The following is a 27,805-nucleotide window of genomic DNA, read 5'->3' as shown; positions in this document are numbered from 1 at the left end:
GCAGGATGGGGCTGAAGGTGGGTAGAAAGTCTGGAAAGGCAGTAGGTCCTTGGCCTTGACGCAGGAAAGGAAGTGTTTAGATGGTCTCTGAGTTCTTGGGTTGGGAAGTCCCTGTTTATTTCTTCATAGCCCACCTGTTTTCCTGTGATAGCCGGTCACCCTCAGCCTCTCACTGTCTTCATCGTTTTCCCTTATCTTCCCCAAACTTCTCATCCACAGCTTCACCCCCCAAGTCTGCACCCCCCTCCCCCCACCTGTAACCATCTTCTCCCTTTAATTGAGTCATCATTTGCCGACTCATCCCAGGACAGGGGAGTGATGAGAGCAGGGGTTCTGTCGTTCACTGCTGTGTCGCCAGCACCTGGCATGGAGTGGGTGCTCCATACATTTTTGCAAGTTGGAGTGACTGCCTGCTCTCACCCTCTTGGACTTTATCGTTGTCCCAGCCTCTCTGTGACCGGACAGGGGCCTGGCCCTTAGTGGGGCTGCCCAGGGTCAGTTGGAGTGCGTGGGTTCTTGACTTCGTATAGGAGAGATTTCACAACACAAGTCCAGGTGGCTATGAGGGCACGTTTATTACAGCTGGGGACAGTGAAACACGGAAGGGCTTAGCATGGAGGAAGCAACAGGAGAGCCCGGGCTGGGCTGCCTCAGCTCACTGGGCAGTCAGAGAAGGGGGTTCTTGGGGACAGGCTCAGGGGATCAGCCTGGGTCAAGCTGCCACCGCCCACTGCCTAGAGTTTAGAAGACCCGTGCCTGTGGAGGAGGAAGTGGGGGAATAGGAAGGGAAAGGAAATGGCACAGGCTGCTCCCCAGAGAGAGAGTGCATGAGTCCAGTCCTATGTCTTGAGGTTTTTATCTCTGTCTTGCAGGTGGGAATCTCAGGGGAGGTCTCAGGGGAGAGTTTCGTTACTTTTCCAGGTATTCTTTCAGGTCATGGTCTCCGCTGATTGGTCAGTGACAGGGAAGGGGGTCTTCGGTCATTGCAGTTGGTTCTGGCATCACTCAGCTGGTTTTGCTGCTTTTCTGGGCCTGGAGCTGAAATATAACTGAGGCCTAGATGTTATCTCCAGCGAGGTGACCATCTGCACGTGGCTGTAAATTGCTTGGCCAGTTGGTTCAGCCATCTGTCTCAGTTTCCCCGTTCCACTTGCCAAGGAATGTTCCTACCTTCTTACTATCCTGTCTCACCACCAGCCTAAGACCATCAGGATCAACCCCACAGTCTGACAAATCAGGTGTTAACTTATTGCACCAGGAACCCTGGGCAGTTCAGCTATAGGATTTGTGGAAGAGTGAGGTGGCATGAAGCAGTGTCCTGACAGGCCCTGTGCAAAGCAGGGCCATATGTGAAGGGGCCACATTGGGTCTGGGATGCAAAGCGGACCCAGCTCCCGTTCCCTTAGGAACCACCAAGTGGAGATAGCTGTGGGGTGCTGTGTTCATGATGTTGTGCTCTGTGCCTGGGCTGGAAATCTGGGCTCCTTTCTGATGAAGTGATTTACGTACTCCATGAGGGCACTGAAAGTTTCATTCTTCTGGGAATTTCAAACAGCAAAGTTTCTGCTAATCTAGAATTTTAGAGCTCAAAGTTCTTTTTGAGGAAAACAGCCATTACTTTAAAAAGGGGTCTGTTATAACACTACAGCTTCAGCAGGGTGCCTTTGAGAAATACTGTTCCTTTGAAGTTTGCAGCTGGTCTTGTCTGTGCATGGCACTTTGGCTTGGTGAATGGCCCAGGGTACGCTGGGATCCTTTCCCAGTCTGTGGGGAGCATGAGTCTTTGTGTGTTTAGTGTGCAGGATGGGTTGGAGGAGGCAAAGAAATCAGGAAGGAGGCTGTTCCTTTAGGTCTAGCCTGGACCTATTGAGAGAAGTGGGTGGATGCAGGACAAATCTTGGATGTAAAAAAAATTATTAAGTAATGGAACGTGGGGAGAGAGCGAGGAGACATCCAGGATGGTTCTGGCTCTCTGACTCAGGCATGGAAGGTGGTGACCTGCGCTAAGGAAGAAGGGAAACAGGTGAAGCAGGTTTTTTTAGGGAAGAGGCTGCCTTTGGGTTCAGCTGGGCTGAATCTGTTGTGCAGCTGTGTGCAGATGTCTGATACACACCCGGACATACCTGTCAGAGGGCAGGCTACAAGGCCAGCTGGGCCTACATGTGGGGGCCAGCACAGCAGAGGGGTGAGAACTGAAGCCAGGAGGAAGGATGTTATCTCAGGGAGGGTGTGTGGGGTAAGAAGAGGAGGTGGCCGCAGGAAGCAGCAGGAGGAAATCCAGTAGAGCAGAAGCCAGGAAAGATGTGAAAATTACGTGAAAATTACAAGGCGAGAGGAGGAAGGAAGCCAGGAGGTGCGAGATCCAGCAAGGAAAGCTTTAATAGCGAGGCAGGAATGACAACTGGGAATCACTGCATGTCAGGACAAAGCACCCTTTGGATTTAGCGACAGGGCCCCTTGGGCCAGGTTTCAGTGGTTTGGGGACTGAGTGGAAGGTAAAGAAATGAGGACAACAGTTGAGACATTTTGGAGCAAAGGTGGGATGGGTACTAGCTGGAGAAGGGCATGGAGGTCAAGAGAAGTTTATTTAGCAAGACTGGAGAGACGAGCGCACATTTAAAGGCTACTAGAGAGGACTGGTAGGAAAGAATGCAGGAAGGACTTGGTTACCAGGGGGAGGTAAGGGGTGTGCTGCGGAGCAGAGGTCACGGGAGGAGAGGAACCTAAGCCCTGATGAGGAGGTTGTACTCTCTTCAGGTTGGGAGGGCGCTCCTGGCTGAGAAGGAGTGGTGAGGAGTGAGGAGCATCAGAGGAGAGCTTCCTGGGTCTTAATCCACGGGAGCCTAAGTAGTGGAGGGTCCCGCAGCTGGGTAACCAGCTTCTTTTTTCTCTAGCTATGCCTCCATTTGGGCCCACTTTCCTTATCGGGTTATCTTCAGACCCAGCGTGCAGCCGGTTTCCCATCTACACCCCGATCCTCTGGCACACTTCTTCCCAGCCACAGCCCAGCTCCTGTTCCGTACTCCTGGCCAAACACCTGATTCCTCCTCAGGCCGGCCTCCCTGACTTCTCCTCAGAATCACCAGCTTCTTACTTTTCCAGACTCGGTTTCCAGCCCCTTCCCCAGTTCCTACTCCAGCTGTCCCAGCATTATTCCTTTCTCTCCCACCCGCAGCTTCCTGCTTGCAGCTCCCTGAATGCGGCACTGACTGCTGGTCCCACCTACATCTCCGGCCCCGCCCAGTCCCTGGCCCCGCCCTTACTCGCCAAGGCCAGCTCACCCTCTATGGGGTGAGTTGCTATTGGCTGACTCCTGCACAGGACTCCGCCCCCTCAGCCTCCACTTCTGCGATTGCGGCAGATAGACGCCTGTCAGAGCTGTCCCCTGGCAACGGGGCGGGCCGCTTCAGGAGAAAATCCTTGGACTGCCCAACCGGAAAGCGGAAAGCGAATCCAGTTGGTGAAGTTGGGAAGGTGAGTCCAGTTCAGAGATGACGGGAGGTAGAGGTGGCTTGAAAGCGGATGTAGGGTTCAGGGGCAATGGCCCTGGTCCTGGAGCAAAGGTGCCCGGAGTCCAGGGCTCTGAACCTCCCTGGCTACCCATGCCTCCCGCCCCTAGATGAAGGAAGGTTGGGGGCGAGGGCGGGACAACTTCGAAGAATGGAGGGTCTTTCCGTGTGGTCAGTCAGGTCAAAAATCAGCCTGCACCTCCAGCTTTTCGTGTGCTGGAGATAAGAGGGGCCCGCAGGTGCATCCCCAGGGTCGAAGTCAGCTGTCCGGAAGGGGGAAGGGAGAGCAATAAAACTGGTAAAGACGTGGGAGGGACGGGAGCTTCTGCGGGAGGAGGAGTCAGGGGGGTTATGGTGGAATGTGCGTGGGGCGGGACGGGGTTAGGGGGTGGAGGGACCTTCCTTCTTGTATTCTGATCACACCGACCAGCTTCTCCCCAGGTTTAGTTGAGTCTGATCACTAAATGCGGTGCTAGATGGCAGAGGGCGAGGGAGCACTCCTAGGCTCGCACCTCTGCAGAGGAGTCAGTGGGGCTCTCCGGAGGCAGGAAGCCCGCCTCGGGCAGGCCAGGTCACCTTTTCACCAGCGGGGACACTGCTGCCTGAAGGCTGGCTCAGGCTCAAGCTGCCCTTTTGCAGAAGGGCTGCCGGGCTCGGAATGCGTCTATCCAGATGAGGCAGTTGAACTCTTCCCAGAAAGGGGGTCCTGAGGGCCAGTCACCACTCTCAGGACAGTGGCCCCTTGAAGGTTGGGAGTTGGAGGTTGACGATCCAGGGTGGAGAGCACCCCCAAACAGGAGCCGGTTGGAGAGGCTCGGAGAAGGGTTGACTGAATATCCCAAATTGCCCATTCAGTAGAAAAGAGCTCCTGCCCTGTGCCTCCCCGCCAACACCCCCTCCCCCCCAGCACGGAGGGAGTTTGCTCCTTCCAAGCTGGGCTGCTTCTCTTATTCCAAGGCAGGAATTCCACTTTTCCTTCATCTGTTTCTGTCCCTGGCTCCAGAAAGCAGAATCAAGTATCCTGTGTTATTACCTCATTAAATCCTCTCACCTCATTATAGGGTTAGTGGCACTTCCTCCATTTTACTAAAGTTCGAAAGGGCTTGGTGACTTGCCCCTAGTCATAAAACCAGGAAGAGTGAGAACCTGAACTCAGATTTGCCCCTCTTTGCTTACATTGTGACTCCAGGGCCCCTGTGCTGAGAGGCGAGTGTTGTGAATCTGATTCGGTGCAGTTTAGTGTGGGCTCCCCTCCTCTACCCCGAGGCCGCACCTCCCTGGAAGCCAGGGTTTCTCACCCTCTGCCCTACTGACTTTTTGGGACAGGTAATTTTTTGTGGTGGGGGATCCTCCTGTGCACTGTAGGATATTTAGCAGCACCCCTAGTCTCTACCCACTGGAGGCCAGCAGCAACCCCTTCCGCAGTTGCAACAACCAAAAATCATTGCCAAATGTCCCCTGGAAGACAAAACTGCCTCCAGTTGAGACCTGCTGGTGTGAGCAGTCTTAAAGTAACATATAGGTGTGTCCTCCTGAAAGAGAACTTGATATAAGTAACCTACAGAAGACTCAGGCCAGCAGAAGGTGGCTGTATGCTCAGTTTGCCAGGAAAAAGTCTGTCCTGCATTGTGAGATGTGCCCGGCGCCGGCCCAGGAGAAAGCCATTGCTAGGGAATGAAAGTAAACTCAGGAAATTGCATTTGGGGAGCAATGAGATACATAGCAGGCCTTTGTGTCCTTTGCAAGATCAATGAAAGAGATTTCTGGCGTGGTTAAGGCAGTCAAGGCTGGGATGGATGAACTGGGGAACTTTGTACCATTGCTGAAACTTCATCTGGCCTTGCAGAGACTCTTTAAAAGGAAGTGGGGTTGTCCTTAGAGCTGTTTTGAGATGCATCCCTTCCCCAGCGCCCTGCAGACTAAGAAAGGTGGGGCAGAGGTAGGGGCCTGTTGTTAGAGGCTGCCCCTCTTCCCATAGGCCTGAAGTTCCTACTTGAGGCTACTGCACACCCTTCTCCTTCCTACTATAAAAACTGGGGTAGCCCTGGGCCTTTCCTGGTATCTCCTCCTGGCCCTGCCCAGTGCCTATCCCCAGGTGACGGTCCGCACCTCTTCTGTGCGTTTCTGCCCAACTTGGCTGCTCGCCCAGCTTGCTCCTCCTCTCAGCGCCTAGGCACTGGGAAGCCTGGCCGGGCTGCTCCGTACTGATTTGTTTTCAGACAACAGTGGAGGAACCTATTTCCAGTGGGACAGAGGAGGTGGGGTGGGCTAGAAGAGGGGCTGATGAGAGCCCCCTTGCTCTGCAGCCCCTTCTGGTACCTTCCCCACACCAGACCCCGCCTCACTGACCTTGGTGTTCACCCCACACCTTTGTGCGCACTGACCCCACTTCCCAGGTGAACCCCCTGTGGGTGCCTAGAGACCCAACAGGAACATGTCTTGGCTCCCGTGTTCTCACCCGAACCACACCGATCCCTGCGGCACTTGTCTGCCTCTCCCTGTGAAACAGGGCGCTCCTGCACGTCCAGGCCTGCCTGAAACTTCTCCGTGTCACCTGCTCTCTGATGGGCCAGGCCCAGGAGATGCCGGGCTGTTTATTGAAGGAATAGATGCGTGTGCTGATATCAGGAAGTGTCCTGCGGGAGGTGCCCCTGAGCGGCACAACCCCTGGGTGCAGGGATCCCACAGTCACGGAACATGTGGACACTTCCGAGCAACGGCATTGAGATGTTGGCAGCCTTCTAGCCCCAGTCAGTAGGGCAGAGGGTGAAAAACCCCTTAACAAGGCTGGTATCCCCGAGGAGAGCAAATCATTGGTTTTGAGCAGAGAGGAAGCTTTCTCAGGATCCTGGGAATCTGAGGTGAGACATTTAGATGTCTTTGTGTTTTTTAAGGAGAAGTCGGAGGTGGTGGTGTCTTGAGATCTCGTCCTTGCTGTAGGCTCTCGCTGGCAGCTTCTGGGCTTGTGTTCTTTGGGTTGGGGTGAATCGCTGCCTTGTATGTGCTGAGTCCCTGCCATGGCCTAGGCTTGGATACCTACAGAGGTGAGGCATCCTGGAGCCATCCCACTGTGAGTGGTAGAGGGAGAGGCATTGATCCAAAGAGCCCCTGAGTACTCTGGGCCCGTGGCAGCGAATCCCATAGGAGCTGAACGCAGGGTGCTCAGGCTTTCTCAGGACCTGGGTCAGAGCAGCCGCCTGGGATTTACCCATGGGAACCCACAGGGTAGTGGGAAAATGGGTTGGTCTGCCCGAGAGACCAGCAAGGAACAACACAGCCATTGGACAGGCACTTCCCCATGCCTGCGTGCACGCCAGGTTGGCGTAGGGGCTGGGCAGGTGGCTGTGGGGCAGTCTCTTTTGTGACTTTCAAATTCTGGCCAACCAGTTAGGCATGAACCCGAGTGCTGGGGTGGGGGATGGGGAGCAAGCAGAGTGCACAAGGATGGGTGTGTCTTCATTTCCGTGAAGGCAACAGTCGGTTCTAGGAAAATTGCAAGTGCTGGGTGGTCTTGGAACCCGAAGGCTGGGTTTGATGGTGAGGCGTGCAAGGGGGCCGGCGAGGGCCAGCCTGCTGAGCCAGACGAGGGGCAGAAAGGAACTGCCCAGAGGGAAAGGCGTCTGATGCCCCCCAGGGGACTACACGCAGCCTTGGCCTCGGGAGCCTGCCTGGGGTGGGTGCAGCCTCGAGAGTTTGGCTTTGATGTGACGCTGTGCTAACGTCTCAAAACCCTTTCCCTCCCAGGTGCTGGGAAGATTTCATCTCTTCCAGCGTCTAGGTAAGTCGTGGGCCTTCTCACGTCACAACCTTGAGGTGTTTTAGAGTAAGTGCAAAAGTATGATCGTTGGTATGAAAACTCCATCTGAGAGTGGAATGAATTCACTAGGGTGCATTTTCATCCATCTACCCTTTTCAGGGTTTCAGCAGAATAGCAAGATAGGACAAATTTTCTGCCGACCTGATACATTAACACAGATTTTGAGTGATTCGAATTTCCCCGGGGTGTGTGTGCGTGTGAGTGTGTGTGTGGTGGGAAGTATGAACCTAGAAGCACTTTTGACTAATGCCCTCATGGTTTGCCAGTGATAGATGCTGTGTAGACAAAGAGAAGACCACCGAGCAAGCTCCCCAAAGAAACCCCACCCCCCATTCCTGGTAAACACCAGCAGGGCGGTGTCCTTCCTCATAATACCTGTAGCCCCTTTCTGTTCTTCCTGCATCTTTGTGAAATGTCATTGAGATACCCAGTCTCTGGCTCACAGCCAATCCGGACTGCACCCTCCCTGCTGCGACCCTCCCAAGAAGGCAGCCCCCACACCGTCCCAAGCCCCCCACGCTACCTTACTGCAGCAGCTTGGAAGTGCAGCTTTGACCACACGGGTTCTCACTCATCTTTAGCCACTGGGTGTGGACATATTTTTTATTCTGAGTTCTCCCGGGCACGGCCTTGGGACGCTCCGTAATGCATGCTGCGCGTGGGATGTAGGACATGAACTGCAGAATCCGTGCTGCTAGTGCCCTCCTCCGCCCTTCGCTTTGCATACTGTCCTCCTCTCTGCTGTGTTTAAAAACCACATGCTGCCGTCTCATCTCCCAGTCCGGTCCTAAGTGATCAGGTTGTCTCTTAGGGCTCTTAGCAGATTGACGGAAGCGGATAGGTCTGCCTTGGCACGGCCGTTCGGATTGTACCCCTGGCGGGGACCAGGTGGCAGCTGGTGCTGCCCACTGACTGTGTGCTAGAGATGAGGAGAGCCTCGTGCAGGCTGGACCTTGAGCCCAGGGCCTGAGGTTTCCTTCTTGGCTCTTCGCCTATGAGAAACCTGAGCCGTGGAAGCATTTAGATCAGACCGCCCATGAGTGACAGCTCTAAACTAGGATGCATAAGCCCTCGTTTCCAGCCGGCCTCTGTGAGTGCGCCACAGTCCCTCTCCAGGGAGCCTTCTGCTGGAGCCTTCCTGTGCAGGGCAGACGGTCCCCCTGCCAGGATGGCAGAGATAAAAAAGATGAAAAAAGTACAAGAAAGCTGGAGAGGGTATAGTGTAATTGGAACACATATGCTTTGCTGCTGGGAATGGAAAATGGAAAATGGTTTGGTGGTTCTTCAAAAGTTCAGCATCAGATTACCATAGGACCCAGCAGTCCTGCTCCAAGGCCTGTCCCCTCAAAATGTGAAAGCGGACACTCAAACAGGTACGCGTGAATAGTGCTGCCATCAACGTGTGTATACGAACACCCAGAAGGTAGAAAGAACCTAAACGTCTGCCCACAGATGAATGGATAAACCAAATGTGGTGCCTTCACACACTGGAATATTACTCAGCCACGAACAAGAATGAAGTGCTGACACCCGCTGTAACATGGCTGAGCCTTGGAAGCATTCTGCTGAGTGAAATAAGCCAGTCACAAAAGAACACATATGTATGACTCCACTTACATGAGAAGCCCAGCGCAGGCAGATCCCACAGAGACGGCACATTAGTGGCTGCCAGGGGCGAGGGGGAGCAGGGTGGGGAGTGACTGGTGATGGCTGCAGGGTTTCTTTTGGACGTGAAGGAAATGTTCGGAAGCTCTGTAGAGGTGCTGTTTGCACAAGACTGGGAATGCGCTAGATGCACTGAGTTCTATCCTTTAAAATGGTGAATTTCATGTTAGGTGAATCTCACCTCAGTAAAAGGAAAGGAAAGATCCCAGCGGTACCCCATTTCCCCTTGAAGTTTTTTTTTATAAGGAAATAAAGTATTTTTTAAAGATTTTATTTATTTATTTTTAGAGAGGGAAGGGAGAGAGAAAGAGAGAGAGAAACATCAATGTGCAGTTGCTGGGGCGCATGGCCTGCAAACTAGGCATGTGCCCTGACTGGGAATCGAACCTGCGATGCCTGGTTCGCAGCCCGCGCTCAATCCACTGAGCTACACCAGCCAGGGCCCCCCTTGAAGTTTTGCACAACCAGGGCTCAGTGGGCCTGTTGTTCACTCTCTGAGCCCTTGAAGGCGGCCTGGCCCTCCCTCACTGTTCCGTGGGAGCCTATTGACCCTGGCATTGACTAGGTTTGTGGGGTGCTTGTCTCTCCAGCAGTTTCACCAATGCCAGTTTCCAGGTTAAGTTTTAGGATGAGAATTAAGGAGTCATAGGACTTGCCTCTTAAGAGATTTGTTTCATTTGAATGTGCTTTCTCCTTTGAACCCACGGATTTGTTGACAGTTGACCCCTTTCTGTAATGAGGTCTGTGACAATGAACAAAGGTCATCAGATGTCACCAGTGGTCACCTGCCTTTGGGTACTAGTCACTGCAAACCTTCCTGAGCTCAGTGGCTGGATAATTCATCTTGTTAAGTTATCACAACAATCTCTGGGGTAGGGCTGTGATTATTGCTGTTTTAGAAATGCGGAAATGGAGGCACCGACTTTCTGTAGCTTGTCCACGCCTACGCAGCTAGTAGGAGGCAGAGCCGTGGTCACAGAGGAAAACCTGTGAGATGGTATGTTCCCTTTGCCCATGGTATTTTCTTTTTTTAAAAAAATTTACATTTCCTTTCATTATGAGTGACATTGAACATTATTTCTAAGGTACTTTTTAAAAAAAGATTTTAATTTTTTTAGAGAGAGGGGAAAGAGAGGGAGAGAAACATCAGTGTGTGGTTTCCTCTTGCACAACCCCTACTGGGGACCTGGCCCACAGCCCAGGCATGCGCTCTGACTGGGAATCGAACCAGCAACCTTTTGGTTTGCAGGCTGGCACTCAATCCACTGAGTCACACTAGCCAGGGCTGAACATGATATTTTCAAAGATGTTGATTTTATTCAAATACATGTATGTGATCATCCAGGCAACAGATTATTTTCAACTCAGGTTTTTAAAAAAATGAATATTTAGAATAATCTAAATTTATATTTAGATTAAAATGCTGATTTTTCCCCCTACCTTTTAATTATATTAGCTTGGGAACTGTGCTTTAAAATAGAGAAATCTAAACTGTTTGGCAATTATGAGCATGTTCTCAGAGATCATAGAAATCAGGACCAGGTCGTCACACTTGTTTTTCTTGGCTGTTAAGTTCCACCACATTGAAACAGCATCACATAGCTCTGGTGTGTTTTAACCGCATTTTGCAGCTAAGTCAATATGTATTAACTTGATCGTATAATTAGCAATGTTTGTTTTCCATGATTATGACATTTTGATTCTTCTGTCTAACTCGCTGTCTTTCCCTTCCCAGAGAGCCCTGGCAGACCCGAGGAAGGATGGGGAACAATGGGAGCTGCTCAGAGCCGAACGTTGGTTCGCAGTTTCTCCCAGAGGAGCGGGCCGAGGTGGACAGACTGTTCGGGGCTCTGTCGGAGAAGAGCAGCTCAAGCACCTCGCCCAGATCCTTCTCCCTGAAGGCACTGAAGGCAAGAGCGTGGTGGTTATTGGTTAATGTTTAGTCTGGAGTCCGTAAACTACGGCGCACGGGCCCAAATCGGCTCTCCATTTCTGTAAGACTAACCTTTAAAAAGCTGGTTTCTGGAGAGGGCCAGACAGGAGCTCCTTCCGCCTCTGCGGGCCACTGTGGCCTCAGCCACAGAGACGCTGCTCTGCCCTCAGACCACGCTTCCAACTTGAGGTCGGATGAAGGGCCGGCCCTGCTCCCCACCCCCGACCATCGTCTCCTGACTGCCCTCCGGGTGACAGACCGGGATTCGTGGGTCCAGTAACCTCGAAGTTCAAGTGTCTCTTTGCCTTAAGGATTTGTAGGCGATTGCTGTCCTAGGAATCCTATGGTTCTCCTAACAGAATAATATTTCAAAGTCAAGGTTCCCCTGACAAGGAGTTAAAACTTACCATTTCCCCAACTTTTCGTCCTGTTCCATGGGGCTTTGAACTGCCTGTGCTGAGTGCTCAGGCTGAGGCGAGACACTGGCAGAGAGATGGCACCAGCCCATCGTGCTGGGCCGTGGGAGGGAGGCATCATGGGAAGGCACTTTAGTGCCTCCTCTTCTTGGAACAGGTGGAATGGGAGCTGATGGGCCCTGGGGGTCCCCCAACATGCCCACTCTGTATGGATCAGCGAACTGGCCAGGGAGGTCGTGTGGGTCTCGGCGGTGTGGTATATGTGTGTGTGCACTACCAGAGCCACCCTGTTGGTCTGGCCCCCTGGCGCACTGGGGCAGACGGACCCAGCCTGGCCGGTTAAGGGCTCGACTACAGAGTCGGTGGCAACGTGCATAACTGTTTATCGAGATAAATATGGGTAAAATTGATCAGAGAACCGTGGTGACTGTATAAAGTTTCCTGTGAAAAGGAATTTAAGATTGCTTTTCTGGTAGAATTTTGAAAACACCGACAGAACTAGAGATACTCTTTGTGAGTAGTCAGGTGGGAAGCAGCTTCACGAAATCTCGGAACACCGACGTGTCACGAATGGTATAGGCGGAGCTGTCACTGGAGAATCCGGTAACCTACGATGGACGTTCGTGATTTGCTTTCTCTCACCGTTTGTTTTTAATCCCTGGACCAAATCTGGTCTGATGTTGATCAAAAGGAAAGCAATATTTACAGGATGTAATTGGCAAGACATTAAGAACTAGATTTTAAATTTAAATAAAAATTAATTGAAAATGCATATCGAGCACAAAGAACTGAGATAAGAAATGAAAGCTGGCTAATGTATTTGGGAGTCTGCAGTATAGAGGAGACCAGTTTAGCTATAAATAGACATATGCACCATCTGTTCCTACATTCAGACATGCAGATGGCACCTATCAGTGTAGGATGAAGGAGATGGTCTAAGTAGAGCAAAGGGCAGATGCTGGCCACAGGCAGGGATGACACGGCCAACCTGGGAGACTGGACAGTTTGGAGATATGGGAACAGACTGTGGAAGAATCTGGTGGCCAAGATGAGCCTCGAGCCAGGTCATGTTATGTGTGTGATGTGGTGTGATGCCTTGGGAGGGGGAGAGGGTCCACGTGGGGCGTTAGGGAGGCCGTGTGCCAGTGGAAGCGTCCTGGCGTGGCCGTGGTTGGCCTTGGCCCCCTTGTCACCATGTTTAACTTGTACCCCGTCTAGCCTTTTCTCCTGCTTGTCCTCGACAGAGCCACATTGGGGAAGCTCTCCCCCCAGAGATGGTCATCAGACTGTACGATGGCATGTGCAGGGTTGATGTGACGGGACAGGCCAAGGGGCCCAGCGGGAGTGTCTCCCGGGAGCAGTTCACATTGGCGATGTCCCACCTGCTAAAAGGGAACTCCAAGGAGAAGAGTCTCATGATCCTGAAGATGGTTTCTGCTACAGGTGGTGCTGTGAAAGCAAGAGAAATCCAAAAGGTAGAAAGGCCACAAGGACCAGCGCAGCCACCCTAAGTAGTCTTGGTGTCCTTGGGTGGGGGACTTGGGGTGGAGGCATCACAGAGCTGTCCACCTTTGGGGAACCCTAGATCGCTTAACTGGCTGAGGTCAGAACTCCTGGACAAAGGCCTTGGTAAAACCAGGCTAGCCAATGGTGTCATTAGAAAAATGAGTAACTACCTAAGTTCCATTATCTTTTCCCACAGAGGGCCATTGTAGTTGACATTCAAGAGATAAAATGCTCTTCCCCTTCTTGATATTACTGTTCATGGCAGAAAGGTCATTAATGGTAAAATTGTGATCTTCAAGTTCACAGAGGATCTCGTTGGCGCTGTAGCGCACGTGCTGACCCACAGACAGGAGCTGAGAGGCTGGACTCAGAAGAAAGCCCTAGGCCCCCCGCCCAGGGTGAGGGTCCTGGCTGCTCAGCTGTTCTCCGAGATGAAGCTTGCAGGCAAGTGCCCTGCGTGTGCGCGATCGCGCTGAGCCCTGGGCGGCCGCGTGGAGTGGCCCCACACTGTCCCAACTACCGTAACCTTTCGGTAAAGTTCTGAAATCTGCAAGCGTGAGTCTTCCTCCTTGGGGAGACTATTTAGATCATCTAATTTGATTGGCATGTGACTGCTCATAGTATTTCCTTATAATCCTCATTCTGCAAGGTCGGTGGTGATGTCCCCACACGTACTGCTGACTGTAGTCATTTAAGTCTCCTCTTTTTCTCTTGGTCAGTCTAGCTAAGTGTTTGTCTGCATTTTGTCGATATTTTCAAAGAGCCAGCTTTGGTTTTGTGGATTTCTCTGTTGTTTGTCTACTCTCTATTTCGTTTACTTTCACCCAAGCCTTCTGTTTTCCTTCCTCCTGCTTCCTTTAGGTTTATTTCAGTCATCTTTCTAGTTTTTTTTTATTTTTTTAAAGGTTTTATTTATTTTGAGAGAGAGGGGGAAGGGATGAGAAAGAGAGATACATCCATCAGTTGCCTCTCTCACACCCACCCCCCCACACTGGGGACCTGGCTGGCACCCGGGTGTGTGCCCTGGCTGGGAATCAAACCAGTGAGCCTTTGGTTCTCAGGCTGGCACTTAATCCACTGAGCCACACCAGCCAGGGCATCTTTCTAGTTTTTTAAGCTGGAAGGTAAGGGTAGTGATTTGAGATTTCTTCTTTTTTAACATAGGCTTTTATGACTATAAATTTCCCTCTAAACACTGCTCCCATTGCTTCCTGTAAGATTCAGTATATTGTGTTTTTGTTTTCATTCATTCTCAGAATTTTCTAGCTTCCCTTATGATTTCTACTCGGCCTGTTCGCCATGTGGTGGTCTGTCATTCAATTTCTACACGTTTGTGTGTGTCCCAAATTGCCTTCTGTCACTGGTTGATAAGTTTATTGTTTTGTGGTTGAAGAACATGTGTTACATAATTTCAGTCTTTTTAAATTTACTGAGTCATGTTTGATGATCTCACATTCTGTTCTGGAGATTGTTTTATGTACACTTGAGAAAAATGTGAATTTTGTTATTGTTGAGTGAGAAACAGTATATGTTTAAAAAATTTTTTTAAAGGTTTTATTTATTTTTAGAGAGAGAGGAAGGGAAGGAGAAAGAGAGGCAGAGAAGCATCAGTGTGTGGTTGCCTCTTGCACGCCCCCTACTGGGGACCTGGTCTGCAACCCAGGCATGTGCCCTGACTGGGAATTGAACTGGCGACCCTTTGCTTCATAGGCCCGTGCTCAATCCACTGAGCCACACCAGCCAGGGGTAAATTTACTTGGGATTTAAAAATACCTTCTGGGGCATTTCTGTGCAAAGTAGACTTGTTTTATACAAGTGTTACTGTTTTATTATAAAGCTGGACTTTTTAAATGCAATTTGAAAATGGGTTATATTTTAAAACTTCATTTAAGTGAGGTATTCAGAACTTGGAAAGAATGGCATAATGTACATCCAGTGCCCCTAGTTTGTCTTCTGGTGTCACCAGTGCATCACCTCCACTCTCAGTAGGTAAGAGACAGAAAATGGGATGATAGATGCCGCTTCGACACTGCTGAGCACAATTTGTAGTTAATGAAACCTGTTCTTCCTGATAAACTTGAGGGAAACCAGATAAGTTACCAACCACTGCCTTGACTCGGCCGAGGACAACACATTCTACATCCTTTGCAAATGACTTTGCTAGGGCCAAAGCCCTGGACCAGTGACTTTGCTTGGAACTGTTGCTGAGAGTCCCGGGGCTCGCCGAGGGTGTGGCTGTCTCTCCAGGGCCTCTGCAATGCAGCTGGGAGGGGAAAACAGCAGGAGTGCTGACGTTAAATTGTTTAGACTCACGCTGTCCAACAGATGTGATTCATGCACCAAAGTAATACACACGTGGAATTTTAAGTATTCTAGTAGCCATATTAATAAAAAGAAACAAGTGAAATTGACTTTAATAATACGTCCAAAATATAATTTAACATTGGCAATCAGTCAATCAAACAAGATTGAGATATTTTACATTCTTTTTTCCATACCAAGTTTTTGAAACTGGGTGTGCATTTCCCACTTGTTGCTGCATGTATCAGTTCAGATGAGCCGCGTGTCGTGCGCTCAGAGGCCACGCGAGGCTCCCGTGTTGGATGGTGCAGATTTAGGCGAGTAGATAGAAGAAGATGTAATCACCCGCTAATACTGTTTCCCCTCCCCTAGACGGCAAGAAGCTGCTGGGGCCTCAGCACCTGGACTGTGACTGTGACCCAGCTGTGATCGAGGACTGGGTGTACAGGGTCCACCTGGTGCCCACATTCCTGAGTGTGGTCATCCACAGGGGCTTCCTCCTGCAGTCGTCCCTCAATCTGGCCACTCTGGTCCCCCAGCGTGAAGTGGACCGGGGCCAGGAGTTTGAGAGTGTCCTGGACGTGCTGTCGGTCATCTATGTCAACTCCCACCTGCCCAGGGAGCGGCAGCACCGCTGGCACCTGCTCTTCTCGTCCAAGCTCCACGGGCACAGCTTCGCGCAGCTCTGCGGGCGCATCCCCCGCCAGGGGCCCTGCGTGCTGCTCCTCGAGGACTGCGACGGCCACGTGTTCGGTGGCTTTGCCTCCTGCTCCTGGGCGATCAAGCCTCAGTTTCAAGGTAAGACTGGCTGGGCCACCGAAACCCAGGGGTAACGCCGCACGTGTTAGGTGTCCCGGTCAGATGGCTGCGGCGTGGGGGCCTCTGAGCTGGGAATAGGGGTGCAAGCACCAGGAAGAATGTGCGCGTCTCTTTTATTGTCTCCTCCAAGGGCTTGTCTAGGCAATTTGGGGGGAACGTAAAACGTGATGCTGCTCTGTGGTGGGTGAGTGCTTCACGGATTGCTTTCTGATTCTGACATGGGGCCGGGTAAGCAGGACAGGTGTGCTCACCCCGGATACTAGGTTTATTAGATGGTGCCAGGTCCCGGCCGTGGGAGTGGCGGGGCTATGGGTGCCTCATGTGGGGTTCTTCCAGATGGGGTGCTTTCTCTCATGGGACCATCTTCCTTCCCTAGGACCCCCCTGTGTGTCTGCTTTGCTGCTTCTGCCATGGTTTTTGGCTTTGTGGTTTTGCTGGAGTTGGGGAGTTTTTGTGGGATCTCCAGTGCAGCGAATGAATAGCTCTAACTAAGCGAATTATTCCCCTTCCTCAGGGAAAACGCTCTGGTAAACATTTTTGAAGGACCATTGTGGAAAATGCCCACGTGCTGGGCAGACTTGGGTGAAACTGCCTTCCTAGGGCCTGTGGTCACTGCCTGTCCCACGGTGTGTGGCCCTGCTGCCTGAGTCTGTGTTCTTGGTAGAGCTCCCCGGGGCCAGCAGCTGTGACATGAAGGGCTTTTCCTAGTGACTCTGAGAGACCAGGTGCAGTCCCGCTCTCGCTCCCATGGGCCCAGTGAATTCTGGGCAGGGGTTAATACCCTCCCTGGCTGGGTGAGTGGAAGGGAGGTTCCAGGGACCTGAGAGTCAGAAGGTAGAGGGGAGAGGCCTCTTGGACGGAGACTGTACTTCCGAGCCAGGTGGTCCTCAGCTCCCACCCATTCTGCCTGTGTCCCTCCCGCCTCCTCTCGCCGTCTCGCCCTCAGTGGTGCAGTGCAGCTGCCTTCTCACTGGCCTCTGCTTTTAGTCTCACCCACTCTACCCATTTGCCATATCCGGCTCTTCTCCTGGAAACCCTTTAACAGACCATCCCCCAGCGCTCAGGGTGGTGCACCTTTTACCTCCTCTGTCACCACCCGCTCCGGTCCCCCTGCCATCCCTGCTCAGTCCCACCGAACTTCCTGCAGTTTCCAGAACAGGCTCTGTTCCCCTCGTCTCAGGGCTTGGCACGTGCTGCTTTCCCCCTCCTCCACCTGTTTGCACAACCAGCTTCTTGTTGGGACTCAGCCCAGGGTCACCTCCTCCAGGAAGCCTTTCCAACCACTTGAGGGCCATGCGCTCCCTGTGGTCCTCCGTCAGGCTGCACACCTCTGGAATCATTCCTGTCTTTCCTCCACTAGGCAGAGCGTCTGTCAGCAGGGGCGCCGTGTCCAGGTGCAGGGTTGCCGTCACTGGAGAGGGTTGAGCAGCGGCGGCAGCCCCTTTGTCCGGGAGGGGTGGACGGAATCATGAGAGGAAGGTTGGGTACCTCCTTCCTGGAGATCCTGCTATTTCTAGGATTTTATTTTCTCTGGGTGTTAGAATGTTCCAGATCATAAATGCAGGTGCTGTTACCAGCTCTTTCCCACTGTGTCAGAGGTCCCCAAGACCACCCACACATCAGCGATTCACTGGCAGCACTCACGGACGCAGCATAAAGCTGTGCTCACAGCCACAGCTCATTTCCGTGAGAGGACGCAGAGCGAGACCAGCACAGGGAACAGTGTGTGGGGTGAAGTTGTGGGGTTCCTGGCATCCGCTCCCAGAGTCCCCTCCCAGGGGAGTCATGCAGGACGTGCCGACCCCCCAGCAACGAACTGTGATGACATCGTGAAGTGCTGTCCAGCGGAGAAGCTCAGTAGGGACTCGGCACCCAGGGTGTTACTGGGGGCCGGTCACGTGAGCACCCTCTGCCAGGCTTGTCCCAACACCCCAGACTCCCAGGGGGAAGCAGGCGTTCGGCACCGGTCCCTCTGTTTGCACGTTCAGTCTGGGCCCAGGGAGCCACTCTGGTCAGTTCTGGGGGTGGCGGGGACCCTCCCGAAATCCAAGTGCCCAGATGCCAGCCGAGGCCAGCCTTGGAAGCAAGCCTTCCTGGGGCCCACGGCCTCGGGCCTGCAGCAGCCCCACTCTGCACACCCACCTTTCCTTGTCACCGGTCCCAGGGAGTGGCGCATCCCCCCCCCCCCCCCGCCGTAAACCCTTCCAGGCTTTATGGGAGTGATGAGCCAGTGGCTCTTTCTCTCTGTGTGGTTGGAGGCTGCGTTTAGAAACAGGAAAAAAACCCTGAGAATCACTTTTACAGACAAAACATTTGCTTCTTCCAGCTCCTTTAATATTAACTCCAGGTTAGCGCTGCTGGGCCTCATGTTTTATTAACACGCAGAATTCCTCTTTCAGAAGAACTGTGGAAACCATGCAGTTACCAAGTTCCCCAACTTGAGTTCAGTCTGTTCTGAAATGCGGGCTGGAGTTCCAGCAGAGGGCAGCCTTGCACTAGAGTCGGGTCGAAACCAGAAAGTGTTCTTGTCCATAGGTCTTGGAAACAATCCCTTCTGTTGGAGACTTGAAGTGACCGACTCAGGGTCACTTTACTTTTGCTCTGTCCTCTGTGGTGCGGATGACAGGCCTTGGCTTGGGACCGAACACAGAGCCTCAGCAGTCCAGCCCTGGTTCTGGGCAGGGTGCCGATTTCTCGGCTTCCCAGAATTATGGGAGATGGTGTTGTGGGAAAACAGCGTGTAAGCTGTGTCCCAGCGCGGGGTGTCATGTATCGCTGCTGTGAGCATTAGGCGGGAGCCTCACCGTTGGCGTGACATTTTTGCAGGTAATACTGCCTCCACAGGTCCTCACGCCATGTCCTAGGAAGACTTCCCCACTCGGCCTCCCTGCTGAGGGCCAGCCCCCTGAGGGCCTAGAGTGGGGTCCATGGCAGCTGAGGGGCCTCTACTTTGTGGCCCCGTCACCTTGCTTAGCGTTGGGACTGAGTATACATTGGCTGAAAGACAGCCTTGGGGTTGCAAAGCAGAGTGATGCCACGCCCAGCATTGGGGGCAGCAGGGTGGGACCAGGTAGCTCATTGCTTCTAAAATCCTGGAGTGACCGCCAGTCTCCTTGCTCCCCAGTTAAGGGGGCACCTGCCTCTCCTGACTGGGATGCATTCTTCTGATGGACAGCGGCAGAGTCCCCATCTCTGCTTCTCTGGCAAGAGCGAAAAAACATCCCCAGCAAGCAGACGTTGTTTTATTTTTAGTTGTCACTCTCACCCTCGAGCCCTCAGCTCATCCTCCAGGGCCCTGTCTTCTGTGCGGCCTGGGAACTGCCCGCGGGTCTGCGATGGCTGAGCCCCCGTGTGCATGTGAGCTCAGGGCACATCTGGAGACCCGTGGGACGGTTCTCGCCACTGTGCCTTCAGAGCAGCGGCTTATTTGCGCCCCCTGCCTCTCCCTGTGCGGCTCAGACCGGTGATCCTGCTCGTCTGTGCTCTGGTCATTTTCAGGGGACGACAGATGCTTCCTGTTCTCCATCTCGCCCCGCATGGCTGTGCACACTTGCACGGGCTACAACGACCACTACATGTACCTGAATCAGGGGCAGCAGACCATCCCAAATGGACTGGTGAGGACTGGGGAAGGGCTGGGACGTCCCGCCTAGTGGTGTCCATCCCCGTGGTGTGCCCAGGCTGACACTCCCCGACACCTCAGGGGCACTGCGTGCATTTGGTCATGCGGGCATGCCGTGTTCCCTTCATTCTGCCCGGGTTTCCCAACTAGGACAGAATTTCTCCAGTGGAAGGGCGGAGTCCCTCTTGGGGTGTTTTGGTGTTTTATGTGCAAATAGTGGATTTGACCAGTTTTCCTGGTGGTCAGATGGTTGGCCTGTGGCTTTCATTGCTGGACATGTCATTAGTGTCAGACCTGTCACCAGGCCCTGCTGCCCTGCCACTTGTCTGGGGGAGGGGCAGGAGGAGGGGCACGCCCAGGGTTAGGCGCCCTGGACCCATGGGGAGCTGTCAACAGTGACTCACAAAACAGTGTGTGGAGCTCCAGCTGGGGTGGCCATACCTCCTATTTGCTCTGTGCTCCAGCCTGAAGGCTGAGCTGCAGGAAGAGGAGGATGAGGGCAAAGGCCAACGGCAGGCAGAGGGGCTGGGGTGGGAGAGGGGGCAGGGTGAGGTGAGGGGCTGCGCCAGGCACCCATGTACACACACGCCAGCCCAGCACCTGCAAGCCAGCTAAGTGTGGTGGGAAGTGGGTCTCTTGCCAGCACTGTAGACAGTTTTTTTTCTCTGCTTCTTAACAAAACACTCGTGGGAACTTCCAGCCCTGTGCTTGCAGAGCCAGGGGCTAGGAAGGCTGGTCCCCCGTGGCAGGATGGAGAATGCCCCCCTGTGCTCCTTTCCAGGCTTTTGCGTGCCTCCCATGGGGCCACCTGGGGACCCCCCGGACATCTCCCAGAAAGGGCAGTTTGGTGACTACAGGGGCAAGGGCTTTGGCCTCAGGAGCAGCACCCAGTAGGTCCCCAGGAATCACCAATAATTAGTCCGAGGGAGAGAAGCAGCCCTGAGAATCAACTGTGTTTTCTTGCTTTGGTCTCTTGTTCAAAAGTAGTTCTGGGCCATCCGGGACACGAGGAGGCACCCAGACAAGTGATCGGGGAGGAGGAGCAGCAATTCTGTCCTCATTGCCACGAGCTTAGAGCCAGCAGTGTGGCGGGTGGTCTTGGAACAGCCCTGCGTCGCCCCCTGGTCTGCTCCCTGTTTCCTCTCCTTGCGCCACACTGCGGAGAGAGGGGCTCACACCCTCAGCCCAGTGCCCTGGCCTGTGTGGGATGAGTGTCCCTGCCCGCAGGGTCTCTGTCACCGCGTTCTCCGGGCCCTGATGGTGTGCCTTCTCTGTCCCCTGCTGTCAGCCAGCGCAGCCCCGTGAGAAAGAGCTGTGAGCTGGGAATCTGGACCCCTCAATGATTATTCTAATACCCTGTAATGGGATATGTAAATTGCCCCAATCTATATATTTCAGAGTTAAAAGAAGAAAATTACAATCATTTCTCATCCACCCTCCTCTCAGACTGGCACCTAAGGCTGATGTGGGCTTGGAGGCTGATACTCAGGCCGAGGAGGTGCTGATGGCCTTCCCTTCGCAGGGCATGGGCGGGCAGCATAATTACTTCGGGCTGTGGATCGACGTTGACTTTGGGAAAGGACACAGCAAGGCCAAGCCCACGTGCACCACGTACAACAGCCCTCAGCTGTCAGCCCAGGAGGACTTCCGGTTTGAGAAGATGGAGGTGTGGGCGGTGGGAGACCCCCCCCAGACGGAGTCGGTGAGCAGGGGGGCGTTTCTCTACTTTCTCGGCCTTGCCCCTTTTACTGGATGGAAGCATCTAGAGACAGTTTATTCCAAGTTTGTTTCCATCAGCTGTCATTTTCCGTGGACACTCGCAGATGGCCAGAGAGATGCCAGGGGGTGCACAGCAGAGTCCTGTCGGGGTCACCGGGGTGAGGGAGGGGGTGGCGGGGGATTAGCAGAATGAACCGCCAGGGAAGTGGGGCCTGCCCAACGTGGGAACTTGGGTGGGTGGGCGGCCTGGCCTGCAAGATGCAGAGAATCGGGGTGCCTTTTCGTTCCGTGGTTCTGCGGTGAGCCATCGTTGGGCCTTCTGTACCTTGTCACCCCCCCCCTAGGATGGCGCGCCAGGGTAGGGGAGCGTCAGCGAGGGAGCCAGGGCCCCCACCACGTTTCCTTGTGGCCCCAGTGGGATATCGATCCATGCTAGTAAGCTCGAAACCAGCACAGCATCCCTGCCTGTTCTGTGCTGCACGTCACTGGTCACTGAGCTCACCCACTCCCCTTTCTCCCAAGGCCGCCAGCAAGAAGAGCGTTCTTGATTCGAACCCCGAGGCCCAGGTCGTGCTGCTGATGAGTGGGCACACTCGCCACAGCGATGGGCTCCGGGAAGTCCCCGACCAGGAGTGAGGAGGAGCCCGGAGCACGACCCCCTGGATGAGAGCACACAGCTTGCTCACCTTGTCCCCATCCTGTGCGCACTTGGCTTTGACACAGAGCTGCACTGGCCATGTTCAGGGCGTCCTGGACGTGCTCAATGGGGACAGTAAAATTCCCCTGATGATTAGCAGGTATATCTCCCAGGTAACCTGAATGTCAAATCAGCAGCTTAGCTCTTACACTTCGTTAATTTAGACCACTGAAATGCAAAGACACGGAGACATTTGGGACCTCTGGTGGAATCAGCATTTGATGGGCATAGAGTTCTTGTGTACAGGAGGTTCCCCTCGCTGGGGGTCTCTCAGCCTCTTGCCAGGCCTTCCCAGTTACAGCGCCTTGACTTCCGTTTTGACTGGTAAAGGACAGAGGCGTTTGAATGGGAATTTCAATGTTTTTCAATGTGTTAATAGGGGGAAATAGTCGAAGATTTTGGATCTAAAAGTGGCACTGGTGTTCACTAGGTGTTTATGATAAGGGTCCATATCTGCCTTCTCGGCTGTTTTTAAAGGAGTCGGCGCCACGAGCAGATGGGAAAGTGAGACGGAGACGCAAAGTTGGGTTTCTGTTGCTGATCTAGTGTGGGGACGTTTGGAGGCCCTGTGTGGCCTGTCGCATACATTAGTGGTGAGGGGCTTGCAGCACTGGCCTGGGTTCCGGGCCTGCAGACTCACCCCTGCCAGGATCAGCTCCCTGTGCAGTGCTGCCCCCGCAGGGGAGGGCTGGCGGTTCCACAGCCTGGGCTCTCTTTGAACACACCCCAGAGATCCTGAAATGCTGGCAACCACTTAGGTGGGCTGGGCTTCCGTGGGGTGGGCTGGCGAGCAGAGCTGCCACCTCCCAGCCCTGAAAGAACTCTGTAAACACACTGAGAATCCCCTCCTTCAAGGAGCTGGGGGTTCCTCCCTCAGACATATACCTCATCCTCCTGTCTTTTGCTATGCACTTGGACCTTTGATTACAGAGTTTGCTCTGATTATAAGCCATAACAAACTAAGCTGTCTGCATTTTGAAGTCTCTGTATCTTCTACCAGGAGGCTCATCAACCTTTGCACTTAGCAGTGCCCTTGACTGAGCAGGAGGGTCCTGCAAAGCAGCCTTCACAAGGAAAGCACACGCTCAGATGGTGTGTGGAGGGTGTGCAGGGGCAGCAGCATGACACACACAGATTTAGTCATGGTTGATTTTCCTTATGAAAAGCCAGTTTAGCCCTGGTTGGTGTGGCTCAGTTGGTTGGGGGTTGTCCTGTGAACGAGAAGGCCACCAGTTCGATTCCCAGTCAGGGCACATGCTAGGTTGCAGGTTCAGTCCCCAGCCAGGGCTCATATAAGAAGCATCCAGTCAATTTTTCTCATATTGATGTTTCCCTTTTCTCTCTCTTAAAAGAAAAAAAAAGAGGGGCCAGATTATTAAGCTTCTCGGGGATATTATGTGATTTCTTAATGGGGTAGCAGGTACAAGATTTGGGGATCCTCAGATATCCTTACCATAAATCTGAAGGGTCTTAAATCTTCAGTTTATTGTGGAATTAAAGAAATTAAATAAATACAGTTAAATACCTCCTAATAAAAGATCCAATGGTGTTTGTGCCTCGAGTGCCCTTTACTGCCGCCTCTGCCTGTGGCTGTCAGAGGGGCTTAGTTTTGTCTGGGTGCCTGTTTCCTACCTTGCCCTTGTTCTCACGAGACTGCAGATCACAGATGCGGACAGGTTTCTGAGGACTGCGCACTTACAGGGGGAAGGAGGGTGCGCAGTCCAGGTGCTCGGGAACCTGGGGGTGCTGCCCTGGTGGTGGGCCTGCTGTTCTTTCTGGGCGCACAAACCCCTAGGGTGCCAATCATGGTCAGGCCCTGGCCTGCTGCACCAGGCCCTGCCTGGGACCAGGAGACCCGCGATGCTTGTTTTAACAAACATTCTGTTATGGAGCAGGAATAACAGTTCTGGTTGGAGAGACCAGTGGTCTCCCCATAAGTGAAGACTCAGCACTCAAAGAGGTGCCAGAAGGAAGAGGTGCAAAAATGCAGCTCCTGATACAAACATGGCTATTATTTTTCCCCACCATATTTTTAATGAAAAAAAATTACCATATGTGTACATGGTAAAAAAAAAAAAAGGTCAAAATATAAGGATATAATTTGAAAGGGAAATCCTCCCCACTGGCCCCTTCCTAGCATTTCCCTCCCAAGAGGCAAAGCGCTCCTGATAAAGCCACATAGGTCTCCTTCCGGAGGTAACTCCGCACACTCAGCCTGATTGTGTTTTACGCTCCGGTGCGTCCCTCCCTTCTTATTGCAGAGAGATGGCTCCGTATTCACCCGTCTGTTTCCCTCTGTTTTCGTCCACTGTGTAACGTCCCATTACACGGAAGCACCGTCATTGCCAGCGTTCAGCCATCCCTGTGTGCGGAACATTTTGGTCGCAGCTGACTGGCTGCAGTGAGTATCCTGTGTGTCTCCGAGTGATGTTTGTCTGGAGGCTAAACCCTTGGAGGCTGAACTGTTGGATCAGAAGGTGTGTGAATTTCTATTTAGATACTGAGAGGTTAACTTTTTGAGCTCAATTTATACTTTTAACATACTAGAGTGCTTGTCGGCTATATTTGCACCAACACAATTTAAATTTAGTTTTTGTTTACTGAATAACATGAAAATTGTAACATTATTTTCTGTTTCTTTTATGCGTGACAGAGAACAGCTTCATTTCTCAGAAGCCAGCTGTTTTGTATCCTTCATCTAGTTTTCCAGAGTGTGGGTCTTTCTAACTGATTTGCAAGAGTGCTTTTTTTGAATGAGGCAAGTTAGCATTTGATGTGTATGGCAAATATTTTTCCAGTTTGTTCAACTTTCTTTTTCTTCACATAAATTTTGCATTTTATGCCATCATATTTGCCAGCATTTCCTTTTAAGTCTTGAGACTTGAAGCTTTTCGTGACTTTGAGATAAAAAAGTCCCTGTTTTCTTTTACTTCTGTGCTTTCTATTTTTACACCTACATCTTCAAACCATTCAAAATGTATTTTTAAATACACTTCTCTTAGCCCAAAGCAAATTCCAGTACCTTTTATATTAAATGGTATGTCTCTTTCTCACTGACTTAAAGTGCTACTTCTTCATTAACTGAATTTCTGAATGAACTTAGATTGCTGTTTCATATTTTAACCACTGGAATTTTAGGATAAAAAGATGTAAGAGCTATTCCCTTATAACTACTGCTTTTCAGAATTTTCCTTCATATGCTTGCCTGCTTATTTTCTGTCACCTTTGGGAGCATTTTGTCTACTTCTAAACAGTTTAGTAGTAGCATTTTCCAAATAGCATTAAATATAGATTATGTAGGCAGAACTGACTTTTGGTTAAAAATTTATGATTCTTGCTATCCAAGAACGGGATGTCTAAGTTTGCTACGTAAATTTTTGTCGTCATTGCTGGCACTATAAGTGAACCATTCCCCCCAACCCCAAAATGATTGATTGAACATAGAAAAGCTCTTGATTTCCCTACATGTTTTTATCCAGTCGCCTGCTGAATTCTTTCATCCAGTGGCTCTCAGTCCTGAGCCTGCACCGGCATCCTCTGGAGGACGTCTTCAAATGCAGACTATGGGGCTCCACACCTGGAGTTTGATTCAGTCTGTCTGGGAGGGAGGGTCCCAGGAATTCATATTTCCAATCAAATTCCCAGGTCTTGCTGATGCATCTGGTCCCGGGACCTCACACTGAGAACCGCTGCTGTTTACTATTCTTGATCATCTCTGAATTCCCTGGGAGTTTGCAGGTGGTATCTTTTTTTTTTTTTTTGGTCTGAAATCTTTATCTTTGCTTTCAATTTTTGAACCATTGTTTTTGTTCTGCTTTTTGAAAGATATGTCAACATATTTTTCCCCAACCGCTTTAAAGCTGTCTTTCTGCTGTGTTTTAGCTTGCAGGATTTCTATTTCTTCTTCCCCAGCTTTACTGAGATGTAATTGACATAGACTGTTGTGAAAGTTTAAGGTATGTGACATGTGATTGCAGGTAATGTGATTGCATACCTGGAAATGAAGATAATTTCCCCAGTCTTCTGATTTCTAGACCTCTTATTCCTTTTTCTTGATTAATAGTATCCACAAATATTTTTGAGAACTTTTAAAAGAAATCTTTTTAAAGAGATGTTATATATTTACTTTTAGAGAGAAGGGAAGGGACAGAGAAAGAGGGAGAGAAACTTCACTGATGTGCAGTTGGTTGTCTCTCGCACACCCCCAACTGGGGACCCAGCCTGCATCCCAGGCATGTGGCTTGACTGGGAATTGAACCCGTGATCTTTCGGGTTGCAGGCTAGTACTCAAACCACTGAGCCACACCAGCCAGGGCTATTTTTGAGAACTTTAAAAGTATAATACATCCTCCTTATTTCTGACTGTAATGGAAACACATCTAATCTTTTATCATTAAGCATGACACTGGCTGTGTGGAGATATTTCACATATATAAGTATTTTCATGTAAAGAAAGTATCCATTTGTGTTTATGTTACTAAAAGTTTCCTATCAGGAGTAGATGTTGAATTTTGTAAAAAGTTTTTAGCACCCATGATTTTCATTTTTAGGGTTGTTACACGGAATAGGGCCCCCCACACTGAGCTGGGTGTGCGTTCTCACTGCCACCTGCCCGGTGTGCCAGCTCAGCTGGTCTGCATTGGGACTGTTGCAGCGATGTGTGTAAGTGGGCTGCTGGTTTCTAGTTCTGTGTTTTGTGTTGGTCAGATTTTATGAAAGTCATGCTTTAATTTTAAAGTTCTGCTAGCTCTACAAAAATAATTTAGAACCTCTCTCTTCTCTGGGTTCTAGAAAATGCAAATGAAGGACATTCTTCAAGTGTGGGTAAAATTCACCTGGTACATTTTGATTTGGTAGGTGAGGACGGGGTTAACTTTTGATGACCTTATTTATTTATTTTATCATCTGGGTTGTTTTAAATCAATACTGGATCAATTTTGATAATTTTTATATTTTCTTCCTAAATTTCCATTTTATTTAAGTCTTCAAATTAATTCATATAAGATTGACTAAAATATTTGAAATCTTTTGTGGGTTTTTTTCCCATTTATTTATTTTTAGACAGAGGGGAGGGGAGGGAGAAAAAGAGGGAGAGAAACATTAATGTGTGGTTGTCTCTTATGCCCCCTATGGGGGCATGGCCCACAACCCAGGCATGTGCTCAAACTGGGATTCGAACTAGTGACCCTTTGGTTCGCAGGCTGGCACTCAATCCACTGAACCATACCAGCCAGTGCCTTTTGTGGATTTTGTCTCATGGTTGGTTTTTTTTTTCATTTTTCCTAGATTATGTTTTACCAATTTTTTAAATTAATTTTTTCATATTTCCTCCTAATTATGCTTATTTTTGTTGGTGTTAAACTTAAAATTTCAACTTCTCATTGCTAGTATGTAGAAATGCAAGTGATTTGTTTTAACCTTGTATTTTATGGCTTTACTACACTTACTTATTTGTTCTACAAAGATTTTTGTTTAGGTTCCTTGGGATTTTCAACATAGACAATATTGTCATCTGTGAATAGGATCAGATTTATTTTCTCCTTTCCATTCTTTCTTTTTTAAAAATTTTTAAAAAGATTTTATTTATTTATTTTTAGAGAGGGAAGGGAGGGAGATAGAGAGAGAGAGAGAGAGAGAGAGAGAGACATCAATGTGCAGTTGCTGGGGGTCATGGCCTGCAACCCAGGCATGTACCCCAACTGGGAATTGAACCTGCGACATTTTGGTTTGCAGCCTGTGCTCAATCCACTGAGCTACACCAGCCAGGGCCTATTCTCTTTTTTATGCCTCTTATTTTATCT

At 51.1% G+C, this 27,805-nt stretch overlaps 1 protein-coding gene across 4 annotated transcripts; it reads left to right on the top strand.

Annotated features, from left to right (window-relative positions):
- The first annotated feature begins 1,497 nt into the window (after window positions 1-1,497).
- On the top strand, window positions 1,498-26,023 carry MEAK7 (MTOR associated protein, eak-7 homolog). 4 transcript variants are annotated; one of them, XM_036012286.1, is made up of 9 exons: window positions 3,351-3,474; window positions 7,254-7,287; window positions 10,738-10,901; window positions 12,585-12,815; window positions 13,146-13,290; window positions 15,520-15,945; window positions 19,465-19,583; window positions 21,111-21,290; window positions 21,830-26,023. In XM_036012286.1, the coding sequence occupies exons 3-9, from the start codon at window positions 10,752-10,754 to the stop codon at window positions 21,941-21,943; spliced, it is 1,365 nt and encodes a 454-aa protein (XP_035868179.1). In that variant the 5' UTR covers window positions 3,351-3,474; window positions 7,254-7,287; window positions 10,738-10,751; the 3' UTR covers window positions 21,944-26,023. The 4 variants fall into 4 exon arrangements, with proteins under 4 accessions (XP_035868182.1, XP_035868179.1, XP_035868181.1 ...); XM_028501872.2 differs by having other exon boundaries at window positions 3,352-3,474; window positions 10,727-10,901; XM_036012288.1 differs by lacking the exon at window positions 7,254-7,287 and having other exon boundaries at window positions 10,727-10,901.
- The last annotated feature ends 1,782 nt before the right edge of the window (window positions 26,024-27,805 follow it).

The sequence above is a fragment of the Phyllostomus discolor genome, chromosome 12, assembly GCF_004126475.2.
Source record: "Phyllostomus discolor isolate MPI-MPIP mPhyDis1 chromosome 12, mPhyDis1.pri.v3, whole genome shotgun sequence".
In the NCBI taxonomy this organism is placed as follows: domain Eukaryota; kingdom Metazoa; phylum Chordata; class Mammalia; order Chiroptera; family Phyllostomidae; genus Phyllostomus; species Phyllostomus discolor.
This window is presented reverse-complemented; position numbering and strand designations above follow the sequence as displayed.